The 20,675-nt window shown below is 48.7% G+C and overlaps 1 protein-coding gene across 1 annotated transcript in view; it reads right to left on the bottom strand.

Moving 5' to 3' along the window:
- Positions 1-20,675, bottom strand: part of lrrk2 (leucine-rich repeat kinase 2) — a 96,662-nt gene that overhangs the window by 8,810 nt on the left and 67,177 nt on the right. Inside the window, 9 exon segments of the mRNA XM_039016936.1 lie at positions 11,845-12,005; positions 12,286-12,476; positions 14,352-14,464; positions 14,617-14,763; positions 15,662-15,853; positions 18,237-18,383; positions 18,985-19,139; positions 19,301-19,488; positions 19,840-19,928. Coding sequence (XP_038872864.1) covers positions 11,845-12,005; positions 12,286-12,476; positions 14,352-14,464; positions 14,617-14,763; positions 15,662-15,853; positions 18,237-18,383; positions 18,985-19,139; positions 19,301-19,488; positions 19,840-19,928 — 1,383 coding nt within the window.

The raw sequence follows: 20,675 nt of genomic DNA, 5'->3' as shown, positions 1-20,675 counted from the left end.
GGGGCTAGAGGGGGACAGAGACAGATAGTAAAATAGAGGAGGAGTCAGGGGGCTAGAGGGGGACAGAGACAGATAGTAAAATAGAGGAGGAGTCAGGGGGCTAGAGGAGGACAGAGACAGATAGTAAAATAGAGGAGATAGGGGGCTAGAGGGGGACAGAGACAGATAGTAAAATAGAGGAGGAGTCAGGGGGCTAGAGGGGGACAGAGACAGATAGTAAAATAGAGGAGGAGTCAGGGGGCTAGAGGAGGACAGAGACAGATAGTAAAATAGAGGAGGAGTCAGGGAGCTAGAGGCAGACAGAGACAGATAGTAAAATAGAGGAGGAGTCAGGGGGCTAGAGGCAGACAGAGACAGATAGTAAAATAGAGGAGGAGTCAGGGAGCTAGAGGGGGACAGAGACAGACAGTAAAATAGAGGAGGAGTCAGGGGGCTAGAGGCGGACAGAGACAGATAGTAAAATAGAGGAGGAGTCAGGGGGCTAGAGGGGGACAGAGACAGATAGTAAAATAGAGGAGGAGTCAGGGGGCTAGAGGGGGACAGAGACAGATAGTAAAATACAGAAGGAGTCAGGGGGCTAGAGGAGGACAGAGACAGATAGTAAAATAGAGGAGATAGGGGGCTAGAGGAGGACAGAGACAGATAGTAAAATAGAGGAGGAGTCAGAGGGCTAGAGGAGGACAGAGACAGATAGTAAAATAGAGGAGGAGTCAGGGGGCTAGAGGGGGACAGAGACAGATAGTAAAATACAGAAGGAGTCAGGGGGCTAGAGGAGGACAGAGACAGATAGTAAAATAGAGGAGGAGTCAGGGGGCTAGAGGCGGACAGAGACAGATAGTAAAATACAGAAGGAGTCAGGGGGCTAGAGGAGGACAGAGACAGATAGTAAAATAGAGGAGATAGGGGCTAAGGAGGACAGAGACAGATAGTAAAATAGAGGAGGACAGAGACAGATAGTAAAATAGAGGAGATAGGGGGCTAGAGGAGGACAGAGACAGATAGTAAAATAGAGGAGGAGTCAGGGGGCTAGAGGGGGACAGAGACAGATAGTAAAATAGAGGAGGAGTCAGGGGGCTAGAGGAGGACAGAGACAGATAGTAAAATACAGAAGGAGTCAGGGGGCTAGAGGGGGACAGAGACAGATAGTAAAATAGAGGAGGAGTCAGGGGGCTAGAGGGGGACAGAGACAGATAGTAAAATAGAGGAGGAGTCAGGGGGCTAGAGGAGGACAGAGACAGATAGTAAAATAGAGGAGATAGGGGGCTAGAGGAGGACAGAGACAGATAGTAAAATAGAGGAGGAGTCAGGGGGCTAGAGGAGGACAGAGACAGATAGTAAAATACAGAAGGAGTCAGGGGGCTAGAGGCGGACAGAGACATATAGTAAAATAGAGGAGATAGGGGGCTAGAGGAGGACAGAGACAGATAGTAAAATAGAGGAGGAGTCAGGGGGCTAGAGGCGGACAGAGACAGATAGTAAAATACAGAAGGAGTCAGGGGGCTAGAGGAGGACAGAGACAGATAGTAAAATAGAGGAGATAGGGGGCTAGAGGCGGACAGAGACAGATAGTAAAATAGAGGAGGAGTCAGGGGGCTAGAGGGGGACAGAGACAGATAGTAAAATAGAGGAGGAGTCAGGGGGCTAGAGGAGGACAGAGACAGATAGTAAAATAGAGGAGGAGTCAGGGGGCTAGAGGAGGACAGAGACAGATAGTAAAATAGAGGAGATAGGGGGCTAGAGGAGGACAGAGACAGATAGTAAAATAGAGGAGGAGTCAGGGGGCTAGAGGGGGACAGAGACAGATAGTAAAATAGAGGAGATAGGGGGCTAGAGGAGGACAGAGACAGATAGTAAAATAGAGGAGGAGTCAGGGGGCTAGAGGCGGACAGAGACAGATAGTAAAATAGAGGAGATAGGGGGCTAGAGGAGGACAGAGACAGATAGTAAAATAGAGGAGGAGTCAGGGGGCTAGAGGAGGACAGAGACAGATAGTAAAATAGAGGAGATAGGGGGCTAGAGGAGGACAGAGACAGATAGTAAAATAGAGGAGGAGTCAGGGGGCTAGAGGGGGACAGAGACAGATAGTAAAATAGAGGAGATAGGGGGCTAGAGGAGGACAGAGACAGATAGTAAAATAGAGGAGGAGTCAGGGGGCTAGAGGCGGACAGAGACAGATAGTAAAATAGAGGAGGAGTCAGGGGGCTAGAGGGGGACAGAGACAGATAGTAAAATAGAGGAGGAGTCAGGGGGCTAGAGGAGGACAGAGACAGATAGTAAAATAGAGGAGGAGTCAGGGGGCTAGAGGCGGACAGAGACAGATAGTAAAATACAGAAGGAGTCAGGGGGCTAGAGGAGGACAGAGACAGATAGTAAAATAGAGGAGGAGTCAGGGGGCTAGAGGAGGACAGAGACAGATAGTAAAATAGAGGAGGAGTCAGGGGGCTAGAGGGGGACAGAGACAGATAGTAAAATAGAGGAGGAGTCAGGGGGCTAGAGGCGGACAGAGACAGATAGTAAAATAGAGGAGGAGTCAGGGGGCTAGAGGAGGACAGAGACAGATAGTAAAATAGAGGAGGAGTCAGGGAGCTAGAGGGGGACAGAGACAGATAGTAAAATAGAGGAGGAGTCAGGGGGCTAGAGGAGGACAGAGACAGATAGTAAAATAGAGGAGGAGTCAGGGGGCTAGAGGCGGACAGAGACAGATAGTAAAATAGAGGAGGAGTCAGGGGGCTAGAGGGGGACAGAGACAGATAGTAAAATAGAGGAGGAGTCAGGGGGCTAGAGGAGGACAGAGACAGATAGTAAAATAGAGGAGGAGTCAGGGGGCTAGAGGAGGACAGAGACAGATAGTAAAATACAGAAGGAGTCAGGGGGCTAGAGGGGGACAGAGACAGATAGTAAAATAGAGGAGGAGTCAGGGGGCTAGAGGAGGACAGAGACAGATAGTAAAATAGAGGAGGAGTCAGGGGGCTAGAGGAGGACAGAGACAGATAGTAAAATAGAGGAGATAGGGGGCTAGAGGCGGACAGAGACAGATAGTAAAATAGAGGAGGAGTCAGGGGGCTAGAGGAGGACAGAGACAGATAGTAAAATAGAGGAGGAGTCAGGGGGCTAGAGGCGGACAGAGACAGATAGTAAAATAGAGGAGGAGTCAGGGGGCTAGAGGGGGACAGAGACAGATAGTAAAATAGAGGAGGAGTCAGGGGGCTAGAGGAGGACAGAGACAGATAGTAAAATAGAGGAGGAGTCAGGGGGCTAGAGGCGGACAGAGACAGATAGTAAAATAGAGGAGGAGTCAGGGGGCTAGAGGGGGACAGAGACAGATAGTAAAATAGAGGAGATAGGGGGCTAGAGGAGGACAGAGACAGATAGTAAAATAGAGGAGGAGTCAGGGGGCTAGAGGAGGACAGAGACAGATAGTAAAATAGAGGAGATAGGGGGCTAGAGGCGGACAGAGACAGATAGTAAAATAGAGGAGGAGTCAGGGGGCTAGAGGGGGACAGAGACAGATAGTAAAATAGAGGAGGAGTCAGGGGGCTAGAGGAGGACAGAGACAGATAGTAAAATAGAGGAGGAGTCAGGGGGCTAGAGGAGGACAGAGACAGATAGTAAAATAGAGGAGGAGTCAGGGGGCTAGAGGCGGACAGAGACAGATAGTAAAATAGAGGAGGAGTCAGGGGGCTAGAGGAGGACAGAGACAGATAGTAAAATAGAGGAGGAGTCAGGGGGCTAGAGGCGGACAGAGACAGATAGTAAAATAGAGGAGGAGTCAGGGGGCTAGAGGAGGACAGAGACAGATAGTAAAATAGAGGAGGAGTCAGGGGGCTAGAGGGGGACAGAGACAGATAGTAAAATAGAGGAGGAGTCAGGGGGCTAGAGGAGGACAGAGACAGATAGTAAAATAGAGGAGGAGTCAGGGAGCTAGAGGGGGACAGAGACAGATAGTAAAATAGAGGAGGAGTCAGGGGGCTAGAGGAGGACAGAGACAGATAGTAAAATAGAGGAGGAGTCAGGGAGCTAGAGGGGGACAGAGACAGATAGTAAAATAGAGGAGGAGTCAGGGGGCTAGAGGCGGACAGAGACAGATAGTAAAATAGAGGAGATAGGGGGCTAGAGGAGGACAGAGACAGATAGTAAAATAGAGGAGGAGTCAGGGAGCTAGAGGCGGACAGAGACAGATAGTAAAATAGAGGAGGAGTCAGGGGGCTAGAGGAGGACAGAGACAGATAGTAAAATAGAGGAGGAGTCAGGGGGCTAGAGGAGGACAGAGACAGATAGTAAAATAGAGGAGGAGTCAGGGAGCTAGAGGGGGACAGAGACAGATAGTAAAATAGAGGAGGAGTCAGGGGGCTAGAGGAGGACAGAGACAGATAGTAAAATAGAGGAGGAGTCAGGGGGCTAGAGGAGGACAGAGACAGATAGTAAAATACAGAAGGAGTCAGGGGGCTAGAGGGGGACAGAGACAGATAGTAAAATAGAGGAGGAGTCAGGGGGCTAGAGGAGGACAGAGACAGATAGTAAAATAGAGGAGGAGTCAGGGGGCTAGAGGAGGACAGAGACAGATAGTAAAATAGAGGAGATAGGGGGCTAGAGGCGGACAGAGACAGATAGTAAAATAGAGGAGGAGTCAGGGGGCTAGAGGAGGACAGAGACAGATAGTAAAATAGAGGAGGAGTCAGGGGGCTAGAGGCGGACAGAGACAGATAGTAAAATACAGAAGGAGTCAGGGGGCTAGAGGAGGACAGAGACAGATAGTAAAATAGAGGAGGAGTCAGGGGGCTAGAGGAGGACAGAGACAGATAGTAAAATAGAGGAGGAGTCAGGGGGCTAGAGGGGGACAGAGACAGATAGTAAAATAGAGGAGGAGTCAGGGAGCTAGAGGGGGACAGAGACAGATAGTAAAATAGAGGAGATAGGGGGCTAGAGGAGGACAGAGACAGATAGTAAAATAGAGGAGGAGTCAGGGGGCTAGAGGAGGACAGAGACAGATAGTAAAATAGAGGAGGAGTCAGGGGGCTAGAGGCGGACAGAGACAGATAGTAAAATAGAGGAGGAGTCAGGGGGCTAGAGGCGGACAGAGACAGATAGTAAAATAGAGGAGGAGTCAGGGGGCTAGAGGGGGACAGAGACAGATAGTAAAATAGAGGAGGAGTCAGGGGGCTAGAGGAGGACAGAGACAGATAGTAAAATAGAGGAGGAGTCAGGGGGCTAGAGGAGGACAGAGACAGATAGTAAAATAGAGGAGATAGGGGGCTAGAGGGGGACAGAGACAGATAGTAAAATAGAGGAGGAGTCAGGGGGCTAGAGGAGGACAGAGACAGATAGTAAAATAGAGGAGTCAGGGGGCTAGAGGCGGACAGAGACAGATAGTAAAATAGAGGAGGAGTCAGGGGGCTAGAGGCGGACAGAGACAGATAGTAAAATAGAGGAGGAGTCAGGGGGCTAGAGGCGGACAGAGACAGATAGTAAAATACAGAAGGAGTCAGGGGGCTAGAGGAGGACAGAGACAGATAGTAAAATAGAGGAGGAGTCAGGGGGCTAGAGGGGGACAGAGACAGATAGTAAAATAGAGGAGATAGGGGGCTAGAGGAGGACAGAGACAGATAGTAAAATAGAGGAGGAGTCAGGGGGCTAGAGGAGGACAGAGACAGATAGTAAAATAGAGGAGATAGGGGGCTAGAGGCGGACAGAGACAGATAGTAAAATAGAGGAGGAGTCAGGGGGCTAGAGGGGGACAGAGACAGATAGTAAAATAGAGGAGGAGTCAGGGGGCTAGAGGCGGACAGAGACAGATAGTAAAATAGAGGAGGAGTCAGGGGGCTAGAGGAGGACAGAGACAGATAGTAAAATAGAGGAGGAGTCAGGGGGCTAGAGGCGGACAGAGACAGATAGTAAAATAGAGGAGGAGTCAGGGGGCTAGAGGAGGACAGAGACAGATAGTAAAATAGAGGAGGAGTCAGGGGGCTAGAGGGGGACAGAGACAGATAGTAAAATAGAGGAGGAGTCAGGGGGCTAGAGGAGGACAGAGACAGATAGTAAAATAGAGGAGGAGTCAGGGAGCTAGAGGGGGACAGAGACAGATAGTAAAATAGAGGAGGAGTCAGGGGGCTAGAGGAGGACAGAGACAGATAGTAAAATAGAGGAGGAGTCAGGGAGCTAGAGGGGGACAGAGACAGATAGTAAAATAGAGGAGGAGTCAGGGGGCTAGAGGAGGACAGAGACAGATAGTAAAATAGAGGAGGAGTCAGGGAGCTAGAGGGGGACAGAGACAGATAGTAAAATAGAGGAGGAGTCAGGGGGCTAGAGGCGGACAGAGACAGATAGTAAAATAGAGGAGATAGGGGGCTAGAGGAGGACAGAGACAGATAGTAAAATAGAGGAGGAGTCAGGGAGCTAGAGGCGGACAGAGACAGATAGTAAAATAGAGGAGGAGTCAGGGGGCTAGAGGAGGACAGAGACAGATAGTAAAATAGAGGAGGAGTCAGGGGGCTAGAGGAGGACAGAGACAGATAGTAAAATAGAGGAGGAGTCAGGGAGCTAGAGGGGGACAGAGACAGATAGTAAAATAGAGGAGGAGTCAGGGGGCTAGAGGAGGACAGAGACAGATAGTAAAATAGAGGAGGAGTCAGGGGGCTAGAGGAGGACAGAGACAGATAGTAAAATACAGAAGGAGTCAGGGGGCTAGAGGGGGACAGAGACAGATAGTAAAATAGAGGAGGAGTCAGGGGGCTAGAGGAGGACAGAGACAGATAGTAAAATAGAGGAGGAGTCAGGGGGCTAGAGGAGGACAGAGACAGATAGTAAAATAGAGGAGATAGGGGGCTAGAGGCGGACAGAGACAGATAGTAAAATAGAGGAGGAGTCAGGGGGCTAGAGGAGGACAGAGACAGATAGTAAAATAGAGGAGGAGTCAGGGGGCTAGAGGCGGACAGAGACAGATAGTAAAATACAGAAGGAGTCAGGGGGCTAGAGGAGGACAGAGACAGATAGTAAAATAGAGGAGGAGTCAGGGGGCTAGAGGAGGACAGAGACAGATAGTAAAATAGAGGAGGAGTCAGGGGGCTAGAGGGGGACAGAGACAGATAGTAAAATAGAGGAGGAGTCAGGGAGCTAGAGGGGGACAGAGACAGATAGTAAAATAGAGGAGATAGGGGGCTAGAGGAGGACAGAGACAGATAGTAAAATAGAGGAGGAGTCAGGGGGCTAGAGGAGGACAGAGACAGATAGTAAAATAGAGGAGGAGTCAGGGGGCTAGAGGCGGACAGAGACAGATAGTAAAATAGAGGAGGAGTCAGGGGGCTAGAGGCGGACAGAGACAGATAGTAAAATAGAGGAGGAGTCAGGGGGCTAGAGGAGGACAGAGACAGATAGTAAAATAGAGGAGGAGTCAGGGGGCTAGAGGCGGACAGAGACAGATAGTAAAATAGAGGAGGAGTCAGGGGGCTAGAGGAGGACAGAGACAGATAGTAAAATAGAGGAGGAGTCAGGGGGCTAGAGGGGGACAGAGACAGATAGTAAAATAGAGGAGGAGTCAGGGGGCTAGAGGAGGACAGAGACAGATAGTAAAATAGAGGAGGAGTCAGGGAGCTAGAGGGGGACAGAGACAGATAGTAAAATAGAGGAGGAGTCAGGGGGCTAGAGGAGGACAGAGACAGATAGTAAAATAGAGGAGGAGTCAGGGAGCTAGAGGGGGACAGAGACAGATAGTAAAATAGAGGAGGAGTCAGGGGGCTAGAGGAGGACAGAGACAGATAGTAAAATAGAGGAGGAGTCAGGGAGCTAGAGGGGGACAGAGACAGATAGTAAAATAGAGGAGGAGTCAGGGGGCTAGAGGCGGACAGAGACAGATAGTAAAATAGAGGAGATAGGGGGCTAGAGGAGGACAGAGACAGATAGTAAAATAGAGGAGGAGCCAGGGAGCTAGAGGCGGACAGAGACAGATAGTAAAATAGAGGAGGAGTCAGGGGGCTAGAGGAGGACAGAGACAGATAGTAAAATAGAGGAGGAGTCAGGGGGCTAGAGGAGGACAGAGACAGATAGTAAAATAGAGGAGGAGTCAGGGAGCTAGAGGGGGACAGAGACAGATAGTAAAATAGAGGAGGAGTCAGGGGGCTAGAGGAGGACAGAGACAGATAGTAAAATAGAGGAGGAGTCAGGGGGCTAGAGGAGGACAGAGACAGATAGTAAAATACAGAAGGAGTCAGGGGGCTAGAGGGGGACAGAGACAGATAGTAAAATAGAGGAGGAGTCAGGGGGCTAGAGGAGGACAGAGACAGATAGTAAAATAGAGGAGGAGTCAGGGGGCTAGAGGAGGACAGAGACAGATAGTAAAATAGAGGAGATAGGGGGCTAGAGGCGGACAGAGACAGATAGTAAAATAGAGGAGGAGTCAGGGGGCTAGAGGAGGACAGAGACAGATAGTAAAATAGAGGAGGAGTCAGGGGGCTAGAGGCGGACAGAGACAGATAGTAAAATACAGAAGGAGTCAGGGGGCTAGAGGAGGACAGAGACAGATAGTAAAATAGAGGAGGAGTCAGGGGGCTAGAGGAGGACAGAGACAGATAGTAAAATAGAGGAGGAGTCAGGGGGCTAGAGGGGGACAGAGACAGATAGTAAAATAGAGGAGGAGTCAGGGAGCTAGAGGGGGACAGAGACAGATAGTAAAATAGAGGAGATAGGGGGCTAGAGGAGGACAGAGACAGATAGTAAAATAGAGGAGGAGTCAGGGGGCTAGAGGAGGACAGAGACAGATAGTAAAATAGAGGAGGAGTCAGGGGGCTAGAGGCGGACAGAGACAGATAGTAAAATAGAGGAGGAGTCAGGGGGCTAGAGGCGGACAGAGACAGATAGTAAAATAGAGGAGGAGTCAGGGGGCTAGAGGGGGACAGAGACAGATAGTAAAATAGAGGAGGAGTCAGGGGGCTAGAGGAGGACAGAGACAGATAGTAAAATAGAGGAGGAGTCAGGGGGCTAGAGGAGGACAGAGACAGATAGTAAAATAGAGGAGATAGGGGGCTAGAGGGGGACAGAGACAGATAGTAAAATAGAGGAGGAGTCAGGGGGCTAGAGGAGGACAGAGACAGATAGTAAAATAGAGGAGGAGTCAGGGGGCTAGAGGCGGACAGAGACAGATAGTAAAATAGAGGAGGAGTCAGGGGGCTAGAGGCGGACAGAGACAGATAGTAAAATACAGAAGGAGTCAGGGGGCTAGAGGAGGACAGAGACAGATAGTAAAATAGAGGAGGAGTCAGGGGGCTAGAGGCGGACAGAGACAGATAGTAAAATAGAGGAGGAGTCAGGGGGCTAGAGGCGGACAGAGACAGATAGTAAAATACAGAAGGAGTCAGGGGGCTAGAGGAGGACAGAGACAGATAGTAAAATAGAGGAGGAGTCAGGGGGCTAGAGGAGGACAGAGACAGATAGTAAAATAGAGGAGGAGTCAGGGGGCTAGAGGGGGACAGAGACAGATAGTAAAATAGAGGAGGAGTCAGGGAGCTAGAGGGGGACAGAGACAGATAGTAAAATAGAGGAGGAGTCAGGGGGCTAGAGGAGGACAGAGACAGATAGTAAAATAGAGGAGGAGTCAGGGGGCTAGAGGCGGACAGAGACAGATAGTAAAATAGAGGAGGAGTCAGGGGGCTAGAGGAGGACAGAGACAGATAGTAAAATAGAGGAGGAGTCAGGGGGCTAGAGGGGGACAGAGACAGATAGTAAAATAGAGGAGGAGTCAGGGGGCTAGAGGAGGACAGAGACAGATAGTAAAATAGAGGAGGAGTCAGGGAGCTAGAGGGGGACAGAGACAGATAGTAAAATAGAGGAGGAGTCAGGGGGCTAGAGGCGGACAGAGACAGATAGTAAAATAGAGGAGGAGTCAGGGGGCTAGAGGAGGACAGAGACAGATAGTAAAATAGAGGAGGAGTCAGGGAGCTAGAGGGGGACAGAGACAGATAGTAAAATAGAGGAGGAGTCAGGGGGCTAGAGGCGGACAGAGACAGACAGTAAAATAGAGGAGGAGTCAGGGAGCTAGAGGGGGACAGAGACAGATAGTAAAATAGAGGAGGAGTCAGGGGGCTAGAGGAGGACAGAGACAGATAGTAAAATAGAGGAGGAGTCAGGGGGCTAGAGGGGGACAGAGACAGATAGTAAAATAGAGGAGGAGTCAGGGGGCTAGAGGGGGACAGAGACAGATAGTAAAATAGAGGAGGAGTCAGGGGGCTAGAGGGGGACAGAGACAGATAGTAAAATAGAGGAGGAGTCAGGGGGCTAGAGGGGGACAGAGACAGATAGTAAAATAGAGGAGGAGTCAGGGGGCTAGAGGGGGACAGAGACAGATAGTAAAATAGAGGAGGAGTCAGGGGGCTAGAGGAGGACAGAGACAGATAGTAAAATAGAGGAGATAGGGGGCTAGAGGGGGACAGAGACAGATAGTAAAATAGAGGAGGAGTCAGGGGGCTAGAGGAGGACAGAGACAGATAGTAAAATAGAGGAGTCAGGGGGCTAGAGGCGGACAGAGACAGATAGTAAAATAGAGGAGGAGTCAGGGGGCTAGAGGCGGACAGAGACAGATAGTAAAATAGAGGAGGAGTCAGGGGGCTAGAGGCGGACAGAGACAGATAGTAAAATACAGAAGGAGTCAGGGGGCTAGAGGAGGACAGAGACAGATAGTAAAATAGAGGAGGAGTCAGGGGGCTAGAGGCGGACAGAGACAGATAGTAAAATAGAGGAGGAGTCAGGGGGCTAGAGGCGGACAGAGACAGATAGTAAAATACAGAAGGAGTCAGGGGGCTAGAGGAGGACAGAGACAGATAGTAAAATAGAGGAGGAGTCAGGGGGCTAGAGGAGGACAGAGACAGATAGTAAAATAGAGGAGGAGTCAGGGGGCTAGAGGGGGACAGAGACAGATAGTAAAATAGAGGAGGAGTCAGGGAGCTAGAGGGGGACAGAGACAGATAGTAAAATAGAGGAGGAGTCAGGGGGCTAGAGGAGGACAGAGACAGATAGTAAAATAGAGGAGGAGTCAGGGGGCTAGAGGCGGACAGAGACAGATAGTAAAATAGAGGAGGAGTCAGGGGGCTAGAGGAGGACAGAGACAGATAGTAAAATAGAGGAGGAGTCAGGGGGCTAGAGGGGGACAGAGACAGATAGTAAAATAGAGGAGGAGTCAGGGGGCTAGAGGAGGACAGAGACAGATAGTAAAATAGAGGAGGAGTCAGGGAGCTAGAGGGGGACAGAGACAGATAGTAAAATAGAGGAGGAGTCAGGGGGCTAGAGGCGGACAGAGACAGATAGTAAAATAGAGGAGGAGTCAGGGGGCTAGAGGAGGACAGAGACAGATAGTAAAATAGAGGAGGAGTCAGGGAGCTAGAGGGGGACAGAGACAGATAGTAAAATAGAGGAGGAGTCAGGGGGCTAGAGGCGGACAGAGACAGACAGTAAAATAGAGGAGGAGTCAGGGAGCTAGAGGGGGACAGAGACAGATAGTAAAATAGAGGAGGAGTCAGGGGGCTAGAGGAGGACAGAGACAGATAGTAAAATAGAGGAGGAGTCAGGGGGCTAGAGGGGGACAGAGACAGATAGTAAAATAGAGGAGGAGTCAGGGGGCTAGAGGGGGACAGAGACAGATAGTAAAATAGAGGAGGAGTCAGGGGGCTAGAGGGGGACAGAGACAGATAGTAAAATAGAGGAGGAGTCAGGGGGCTAGAGGGGGACAGAGACAGATAGTAAAATAGAGGAGGAGTCAGGGGGCTAGAGGCGGACAGAGACAGATAGAAAGGGATGAAGGAAAGGAATTTGAAACATGCTGAGATTTTCCCTAAATGTCTACACTGAAGGGTTAGTTCCTACCTGGGGTGCCCTCAGAGCTCCTGACCCCCATGCTGCAGCAGCACTGAGCGATGCCGTAGTCTGTGATCTTAGCGATGGTCTCTGAGTCAGTTTTCAGGTTGAACAGCAGCACGTTGTGAGGCTTCAGGTCCCGGTAGATGATCATGGACGAGTGGAGATACCTGGCAATATGGAAGGGAGGTAAAGTGAGGTTGAATAGGGGGGGGGGGGGGGGGGCAGCAGCACACAGAGACAGTGATGTACCATGCGTCTAAATTGAGAGTTCCCAATATAGATCATGAATTCAAATTTGTTTGTTTGGGTTTACTATAGACATACTTGGAAATAATTGAATATCATTGAACACCGTGTCTGACGCGTGTGCACGTTCTTGTGGGCATACACCTGTATGTAATGTGTGTATATACATGTATGCATGTGTCTATTGAGAAATTAACCTACCTGAGCCCGTCGGCCACCTGCAGAGCAATCCTGTGCTGGAGCTTGCGGTTGAGGCTGCTGTTCTCGTGTTCGAACAGAGAGTCCAGGGACCCTCTGGGGGCTAACTCCATCACCAGGAGATGAGGGGCCGCCCCGGCTGCCAGCAGCCCCACCAGGCTGGGGTGGTGGAGACGACCCAACACCACCAACTCCTGGAAAGAGACGGAAGGAAAAGAGAAACCAACTTACAGTACTGCTTGTCTAGCCTGAAGACAGTGTCACGCATGCACACGCACACACACCTGGCCTGACATCTCACATTAAATTATTCCGCTGCTCTGTCGTTAGTTACATACTTTAGTCTGAGACTGCCATCATTGAAGTGGTTTGTGGTGACGTCAAAATGAGGGGTGTTGTACTAAAAGTCATCAGCGATAGGATTATCTCTAACTGGAGCAAAGAGTCTGGATAGCCAGCAACTGCTTATCGGGTCCATTTCCAATCAGTCAATTCAGGAAGTAACCTGAAATTCCTATTTCCCAAATTGACTCCAACCTCATAGCTGATGTACCTTCTCCAAGACCATATACAGGGCATTCGGAAAGTATTCAGACCCCTTGACTTTTTCCACATTTTGTTACGTTACAGCCTTATTCTAAAATAGATTGAATATTTTTTTCCCCTTATCTACACACAATACTGTGTATAGTATAGTAATAATATTCAGACCCTTTACTATATACCTTGTTGAAGCACCTTTGGCAGCGATTACAGCCTTGAGTCTTCTTGGGTATGAAGCTACAAGCTTGGCACACCTGTATTTGGGGAGTTTCTCCCATTCTTCTCTGCAGATCCTCTCAAGCACCGTCAGGTTGGATGGGAGCGTTGCTGCACAACTATTTTCAGGTCTCGCCAGAGATGTTTGATCGGGTTCAAGTCCGGGCTCTGGCTGGGCCACTCAAGGACATTCAGAGACTTTTCCTAAAGCCACTCCTTCGTTGTCTTGGCTGTGTGCTTAGGGTGGTTGTCCTGTTTGAAGGTGAACCTTCGCCCCAGTCTGAGGTCCTGAGTGCTCTGGAGCGTCCCCATAGCATGATGCTGCCACCACGTTTCACCATAGGGATGGTGCCAGGTTTCCTCCAGATGTGACGCTTGGCATTCAGGCCAAACAGTTCTATCTTGCTTTCATCAGACCAGAGAATCTTGTTTCTCATGGTCTGAGAGTCCTTTAGGTGCCTTTTAGCAAACTCCAAGCGGGCGGTCATGTGCCTTTTACTGAGTAGTGGCTTCCATCTGGCCATTCTACCATAAAGGCCTGATTGGTGGAGTGCTGCAGAGACGGTTGTCCTTCTGGAAGGTTCTCCCATCTCCACAAAGGAACTCTAAAGCTTTGTCAAAGTGACCATCGGGTTCTTGGTCACCTCCCTGAACAAGGCCGTTTTCCCCCAATTGCTCAGTTGGGCCGGGTGGCCAGCTCTAGGAAGATTCTTGGTGGTTCCAAACATTTTCCATTTAAGAATGATGGAGGCCACTGTGTTCCTGGGGACCTTCAATGCTGCAGACATTTTTTGGTACCCTTCCCCCCCAGATCTGTGCCTTGACACAATCCTGTTTTGGAGCTATACGTAAGGACAATTCCTTCAACCTCATGGCTTGGTGTTTGCTCTGACATGCACTGTCAACTGTGGGACTTTATATAGACAGGTGTGTGCCTTTCCAAATCATGTCCAATCAATTGAATTTACCACAATCAAATTGACTGCAATCAAATTGTTGAAACATCTCAAGGATGATCAATGGAAATTTCGAGTCTCATAGGAAAGGGTCATAGCCCCTGTTTTCGCTTTATCATAATGGGGTATTGTGTGTAGATTGCTGAGGAATATGTTTTATTTAATTCATTTTAGAATAAGGCTGTAATGGAAAAATGTGGAAAAAGTCAAGGGGTCTGAATACTTTCCAAAGCCTGTTTTTTCCTCTATATGTCTCCGGGACCAGCAATGATCACTAAAACTTCCTGGTCCTGGAGCTATTCTCCAGCTATTCCTGCCCGACACTAAAACACCTGACGCAGATTATTAGATTACCTGTCGGAGTAGTCGGTGTATATAGAGATCAGAGGCATGCTTGTTGAAAATCTTCACTGCCACCTCTTCATTTTTGTAGATGCCTCGATAGACAGACCCAAAACCACCATCCCCTACATTCAGAAAATAAACACATTTGTGTCATTGACACTGCAGCTGTTGAAAGAGACTACAGTCCCACTGATCTTTCTGAGCTTTCCAAGAGCTTTGTGATTTGCCTGTAAATGAAAAACACGATACAAATAAAATTATTATTGTAACTGACCCAGCAGGTTCTCCTTGGTAAGGTCCATCTCAAGCTCCTCGCTGTCAAGGATGATTCCAGCAGGCTGGTCACTGAGGATCAGGTCTGGAGCAATCTGAGAGATGGGCACTGTGCAGCGAGGGTCCTCCGGGTTTACCAAAAGACAGTCTACAGGAGGGAGGGAGAGTGGAAAGGAGAGAGATCAGGCATAAGTTAAAGGTCCAGTGGGATCAAAAACGTGATTTTCATGTGTTGAATATATATTGTCATACTATGATGTTGATATAATACTGTGAAATTTAGAACATTTGAATAATGCCCTTTTAGGGCTCCCGAGTGGCGCAGCAGTCTGAGGCACTGCATCTCAGTGCTAGAGGTGTCACTACAGACCCTGGTTCGATTCCAGGCTGTATCACAATCAGGCCGTGATTGGGAGTCCCATTGGGCGGCGCACAATTGGCCCAGCGTCTTCCAGGTTAGGGTTTGGCCGGGGTAGGCCGTCATTGTAAATAAGAATTTGTTCTTAACTAACTTGCCTAGTTAAATAAAAAAAATTGTGTAAGAACTGTTTGAAAAGACCGCCTGAAATTTCAGCCTGTTTTGGTGGGATGGAATTTTGGCCTGCCTGGTGACATCACCCGACAGTAAATTAGTTAATAGTTAGTTAATAGACCAATAAGAAAGAGAGTTCCAAACCTCTCTGCCAATAACAGCTAGTTTTCTGTTTTTCATCCCCACTCAGACCACTCCCAGACAGTCCTAGCAAAATTATTGCTTGAGAAATCGTTCTTTGCTAAAGAAGCTATGTTTGTTAATTTTTTACCATTTTAATTGCAAACAATCACAGTAAGGTGATTTGATATTGAGATAAAAATGGCTACATTAGACTTTTAAAAGGTATTGTTACATTAAAGTAGCTCTTCGTGTATCGCTCCCATGAATTTAAGAACATCCACAATTGCTTGTAGTGTTACCGAATTGTTGTGATTTCTTTAAATTATGATATTACAGAAACATGACTAATACAGGTATCGATTGTGTCAAATCCAAGCGTTAAAAGACATACCTTTATCTATGTGAGTGAACAGGTCCTCCAGCAGTATCTTGCTCCACTCCTGTCCATCCTTGAAGCTGTACAGAGCCCATTTCTTCAGCAGGGTCTCTCCGTTGCCATGGATATCAGTGGTGAGGAGACCAGGGAACCACTCCTCCAAGAGAGAGTCAACATGGTCCACTACCTGACCCAGTAACACACGACCTGAGGAGTAACACAACCATCATCATCACCACCACCACTACGTCACCCAGTAACACACAACCTCTGTACTGAGCTAAAGAGCTGCCGCTTTCAAGAAACAGGACGCCAATCCGGACGCTTATAAGAAATCCTGCTACGACCTCCGACAAGCCATCAAACAGGCAAAGCGTCAACGCAGCAGTAAGATCGAATCCTACTATGCCGGCTCTGATGCTCGAAGGACGTGGCAGCGCTTACAAACTATTACTCATCACAATGGGAAACTCAGCCGCGAGCTGCCCAGTGACGTGAGCCTACCAGATGAACTAAAAGGCCTTCTTTGCTCGGTTCGATGCAAGCAACACTGAACCATGCATGAGAGCACCCGCTGTTCCAGACGACTGTGTGAGCTCACTCTCCATAGCCGATGTAAGACCTTTAAATAGGTTAACATTCACAAGGCTGGGGGACAGAATACCAGGACGTGTACTCAGAGCATGTGCTGACCAGGTGGCAGGTGTCTTCACTGACATTTTCAACCTATCCCTGAACCGATCTATAATACAAACTTGTTTCAAGCAGACCACCATAGTCTTTGTGCCCAAGAACGCCAAGGCAAGCTGCCTAAATGGCTATCGCCCCGTGGCACTCATATCTATAGCCATGAAATGCTTTGAAAGGCTGGTCATGGCTCACAACACCATCATTCCAGACACCCTGGACCCACTCCAATTCGCATACTGCCCTAACAGATTCATAGATGACACAATCTCTATTGCACTCTACACTGTCCTCACCCACCTGGACAAAAGGAATACCTATGTAAGAATGCTGTTCATTTACTACAGCTCAGCACTCAACACCATTGTCCCCTCCAAGCTCTTCACCAAGCTCCCAGACCCTGGGACTGAACATCTCCCGCTGCAACTGAATCCTGGACTTCCTGACAGACCTCGCCCAGGCGGTGAGGGAAGGCAACAACACATCCGCCATGTTGATCATCAACACGGGGGTCCCTCAAAAGTGTGTGCTTAGTCCCCTCCTGTATTCCCTGTTCAACCCCGACTGCGTGGCCGCTCACGACTCAAACACCATCATCAAGTTTGCTGAGGACACAACGACGATGAGGCAGCCTATAGGGAGGAGGTCAGAGACCTGGCAGTGTGTTGCCAGGACAACAACCTCTCCCTCAACATCAGCAAGACAAAAGAGCTGATCGTGGACTACATGAAACGGAGCGGCGAGCACACCCCCATCCACATCGATGGGGTTGTAGTGTAGCGCGTCAAGAGCTTCAAGTTCCTCTGTGTCCACATCATTAAGGAATTAATATGGTCCACACACACCCACCCACACAGTTGTCAAGAGGGCACGACAGCGCCTCTTCCCCCTCAGGAGGCTGAAAAGATTTGGAATGGGCCCTCAGATCCTCAAAAAGTTATACAATTGCTCAATTAATAGCATCTTGTCTGGCTGCATCACCGCTTGATACAGCAACTGCAAGGCAACCGACCGCAAGGTACTACAGAGGGTAGTGACCTCTTTACCAGGGAGTGTCAGCGGAAGGCCCCCCAAAAATTCTAATACTCCAGCCACCCAAGCCATAGAATGTTCTCTCTGCAAACGCATGGCAAGCGGTACCAGTGCATCTTGAACCAACAGGACCCTGAACAGCTTCTACTCCCAAGCCATCAGACTGCTAAACAAAACTGCTAAATAGCTCAAATGGGTACTCGGACTACCTGCATTGACCCTTGCACGGACTATGCACACACACTGGACTCTAAACACACACACACACACACACACACACACGCTGCTGCTACTTTATATTATCTATCCAGTTGCCTAGTCACTTCACCCCTACCTATATGTACATAGCTACCTCAATTACCACATACCCCTGCACATCGACTCAGTACTGGTACTCCCTGTATATAGCCATGCTATTTTCTACTCGTTATTGTTATTCACTGTGTACTTATTCCTGTGTCACTATTTCAATCTATTTTAACTCTGCATTGTTGGAAAAGGATCCATAAGTAAGCATTTCACTGTTAGTCTACACCTGTTGTTTACGGAGCATGAGACAAACACAATTTGATTTGATAAATGCAACTTCGTAAGATAAAATGTTCCATATCTTATCTTATCGTAATCATATTATTTAATTTGACAACCATCATCATCATCATCACCACCTCCAACTGATGATCTATTTCACTCTTTATTGCAATATATTATATTATACGCAGTTTATCAAACCGGGGGTTCTTAATCGTTTTTCAGCTCACAACCCAAATTATTAAATAAATGTATTTTTATTTTCCTTAAACTAGTGTTGACAGCTTTTACATTTCAGTATGGATACCTTATTCTCTAGGCTGTGGTGCAGTTCCAGTACCTTTGCGTGAGCAGGGCACAGTGATCTTGACGAAGCTGGCAGGGTTGTCCTCTACATTTGCAGCCTCAACCAGACAGTAGGCCTCAGGAGACCAGCTCAGGTAGATGCCTCTCCTCCAGTAGATACGGTTGGGACGCAGCTCTCTCTCTGGACCAACATAACAACAATGGGGCTACTCAGAGCCATATACACTGAGTGTACAAAAAAGTTATTTCCATGACATAAACTGACCAGGTGAATCCAGGTGAAAGCCATGATCCCTTATTAATGTCACCTGTTAAATCCACTTCAATCAGTGTAGGGGAGGAGACATGGATTGTGTATGTGTGCCCTTCAGAGGGTGAATGGGCAAGACACAAGATGGAAGTGTTTTTCACACCCAACAGTTTCCTGTGTGTATCAAGAATGGTCCACCACCCAAAGGACATGCAGCAAACTTGACATAACTGTGGGAAGCATTGGAGTCAACATGGGCCAGCATCCCTGTGGAAGGCTTTCGACAACTTGTAGAGTCCAAGCCCAGACGAATTGAGGCAAAAGGGGGTGCAACTCAATATTAGGAAGCTGTTCCTAATGTTTTGTACACTCAGTGTATATAGTACTGATAGAATCGGTTTCCAGTAGCTTTGCTGCATGTTCTAAAAATACTATACAGGAGATTCTGGACGTGGCTAAATTTCCAGCTAATGAACTTTGGATGAAACGACAACAACCTAAGTAATTATCCCTTTAACGTCAGCATTAGTACCTCTGCCACAGAGCATGTAGGAGGAGACCTCAAGTAGGCGGTTGATCTGTCTCGACCAGTAGCCCATGGGGAAGTAGGGCATCTCATAGAGACGAACAATGACCTCAGAATTTTCACAGTGGGGCATCTCAATTACTGGCCGATGTTTGGAGAGACTGTGAGGGAAGGACAAGACAATCAGCATGTTTTAGGCTTGGCAAAGAAATTTTGAGCCAATATGGCCAACAGTTTCCATTCAGTAGATACAGAATTCAGGAAACTGGTAGGCCATTTTGGCTCAACAATACTAGAATCAACAAAATGGTATGCCTCTTACCTGCTCGGCACTAGGAGCTGGTCCTCTCCGAAAGGTAGGGCGATCTGGAACTTCTCCAGCAGTTTAAAGTACTGGGTCAGGTGGCGCTTGGGGAAACACTTACTCTCAAATAGGAACCGCTCCACCATAGAGCGCTGGACTACGCCTTTGGGATTCTCCCAGAACCCAGAGCTTTTCAGAGACAGTTTCTACACAGAGAAAGAGAGAGAGGAGGAAGTGATTGAATGAGGTCATTGTGTGTGTGTGTGTGTGTGTGTGTGTGTGTGTGTGTGTGTGTGTGTGTGTGTGTGTGTGTGTGTGTGTGTGTGTCACAGGCGACTGGTGGCACCTTAATTGGGGAGGACCTGCTCATTGTAATGGTTGGAACAGAATAAATGGAATCACACATATCAAACATGTGGTTTCCATGTGGATGATAACATTCCATTTACTTCATTCCAGCCATTATTGTGTTCCACCCTCCCCTCATCAGCCTCCTGTAGTGTGTGTGTGTGTGTGTGTGTGTGTGTGTGTGTGTGTGTGTGTGTGTGTGTGTCTACCTGTGAGATGATGTTGCAAAGCCACTGTGGGTCGATAAAGTAGAGTTCTCTGAGTTGGAGGGCCGGGTCGTCAAAGTGCAGAAGGACTCCTATAAACAGACATTGCCACTTAAGTACATCAAACAAATAATACCTGGCTGTGCTATGAACAGAAGACATACATATTGTGGCAGACGGCAGGGAGAGGTGAGGGGAGTGGTTATTGAAGGGAGATATCTTGCAGTCCACTGGCTCCACCCCCGAGCCTTATATGGACTTCCTGCCCCAACAAGGGAAGCCTGTGGGTCATTAAGCCAGGTAGTACTTGGGGATAAAAGAAAAGCGGCCTGCACAAAGGTGCAGAGAATGGAGAGGGAAGCGTGTGTTATGAAGAGTGTGAGAAGAACCGTGATGATCACGCCTATCGAGAAAGTGGTCATAGATTATTTTCTATACTCTCTCCCGTTCAAAGCTAAAAAGTTAGCAAGCCAAGCTAACCCACAGCGCGCAGATCAGCTGGTGGAAGGACAACAGGGGGTTTTGGAGGTCCTGCGCAGGGGACAACCACGGAAGGCGGAACCCTCTACTCGCCCGAAGGAGCGAAAAAGGGCAGAGGACCATGCCGGGACCCCGGCCAAGGATGGGGAGGACACCAACAGCCAGCTCCCCGAGATGACGCCCCTTCCTGAACCTGGACAGCAAGAAATGCTACTAGTGTGGCGAGCCGGGACACATTGCCTAGAACTGTCCAAACCGCGATGTCCCGATGCCTTTGGCCTCAGCCAGTGAGGTAGCCACCAGGCGGCCCTGTGGCTTGCTGATGGCATGCTGGGCTAAGAGCCAACGGAAAGGACACC

This window comes from Salvelinus namaycush, chromosome 21 (assembly GCF_016432855.1).
Source record: "Salvelinus namaycush isolate Seneca chromosome 21, SaNama_1.0, whole genome shotgun sequence".
NCBI lineage: Eukaryota > Metazoa > Chordata > Actinopteri > Salmoniformes > Salmonidae > Salvelinus > Salvelinus namaycush.
Note: the sequence above shows the minus strand (reverse complement) of the source record. Positions and strands in the feature narration are given on the sequence as shown.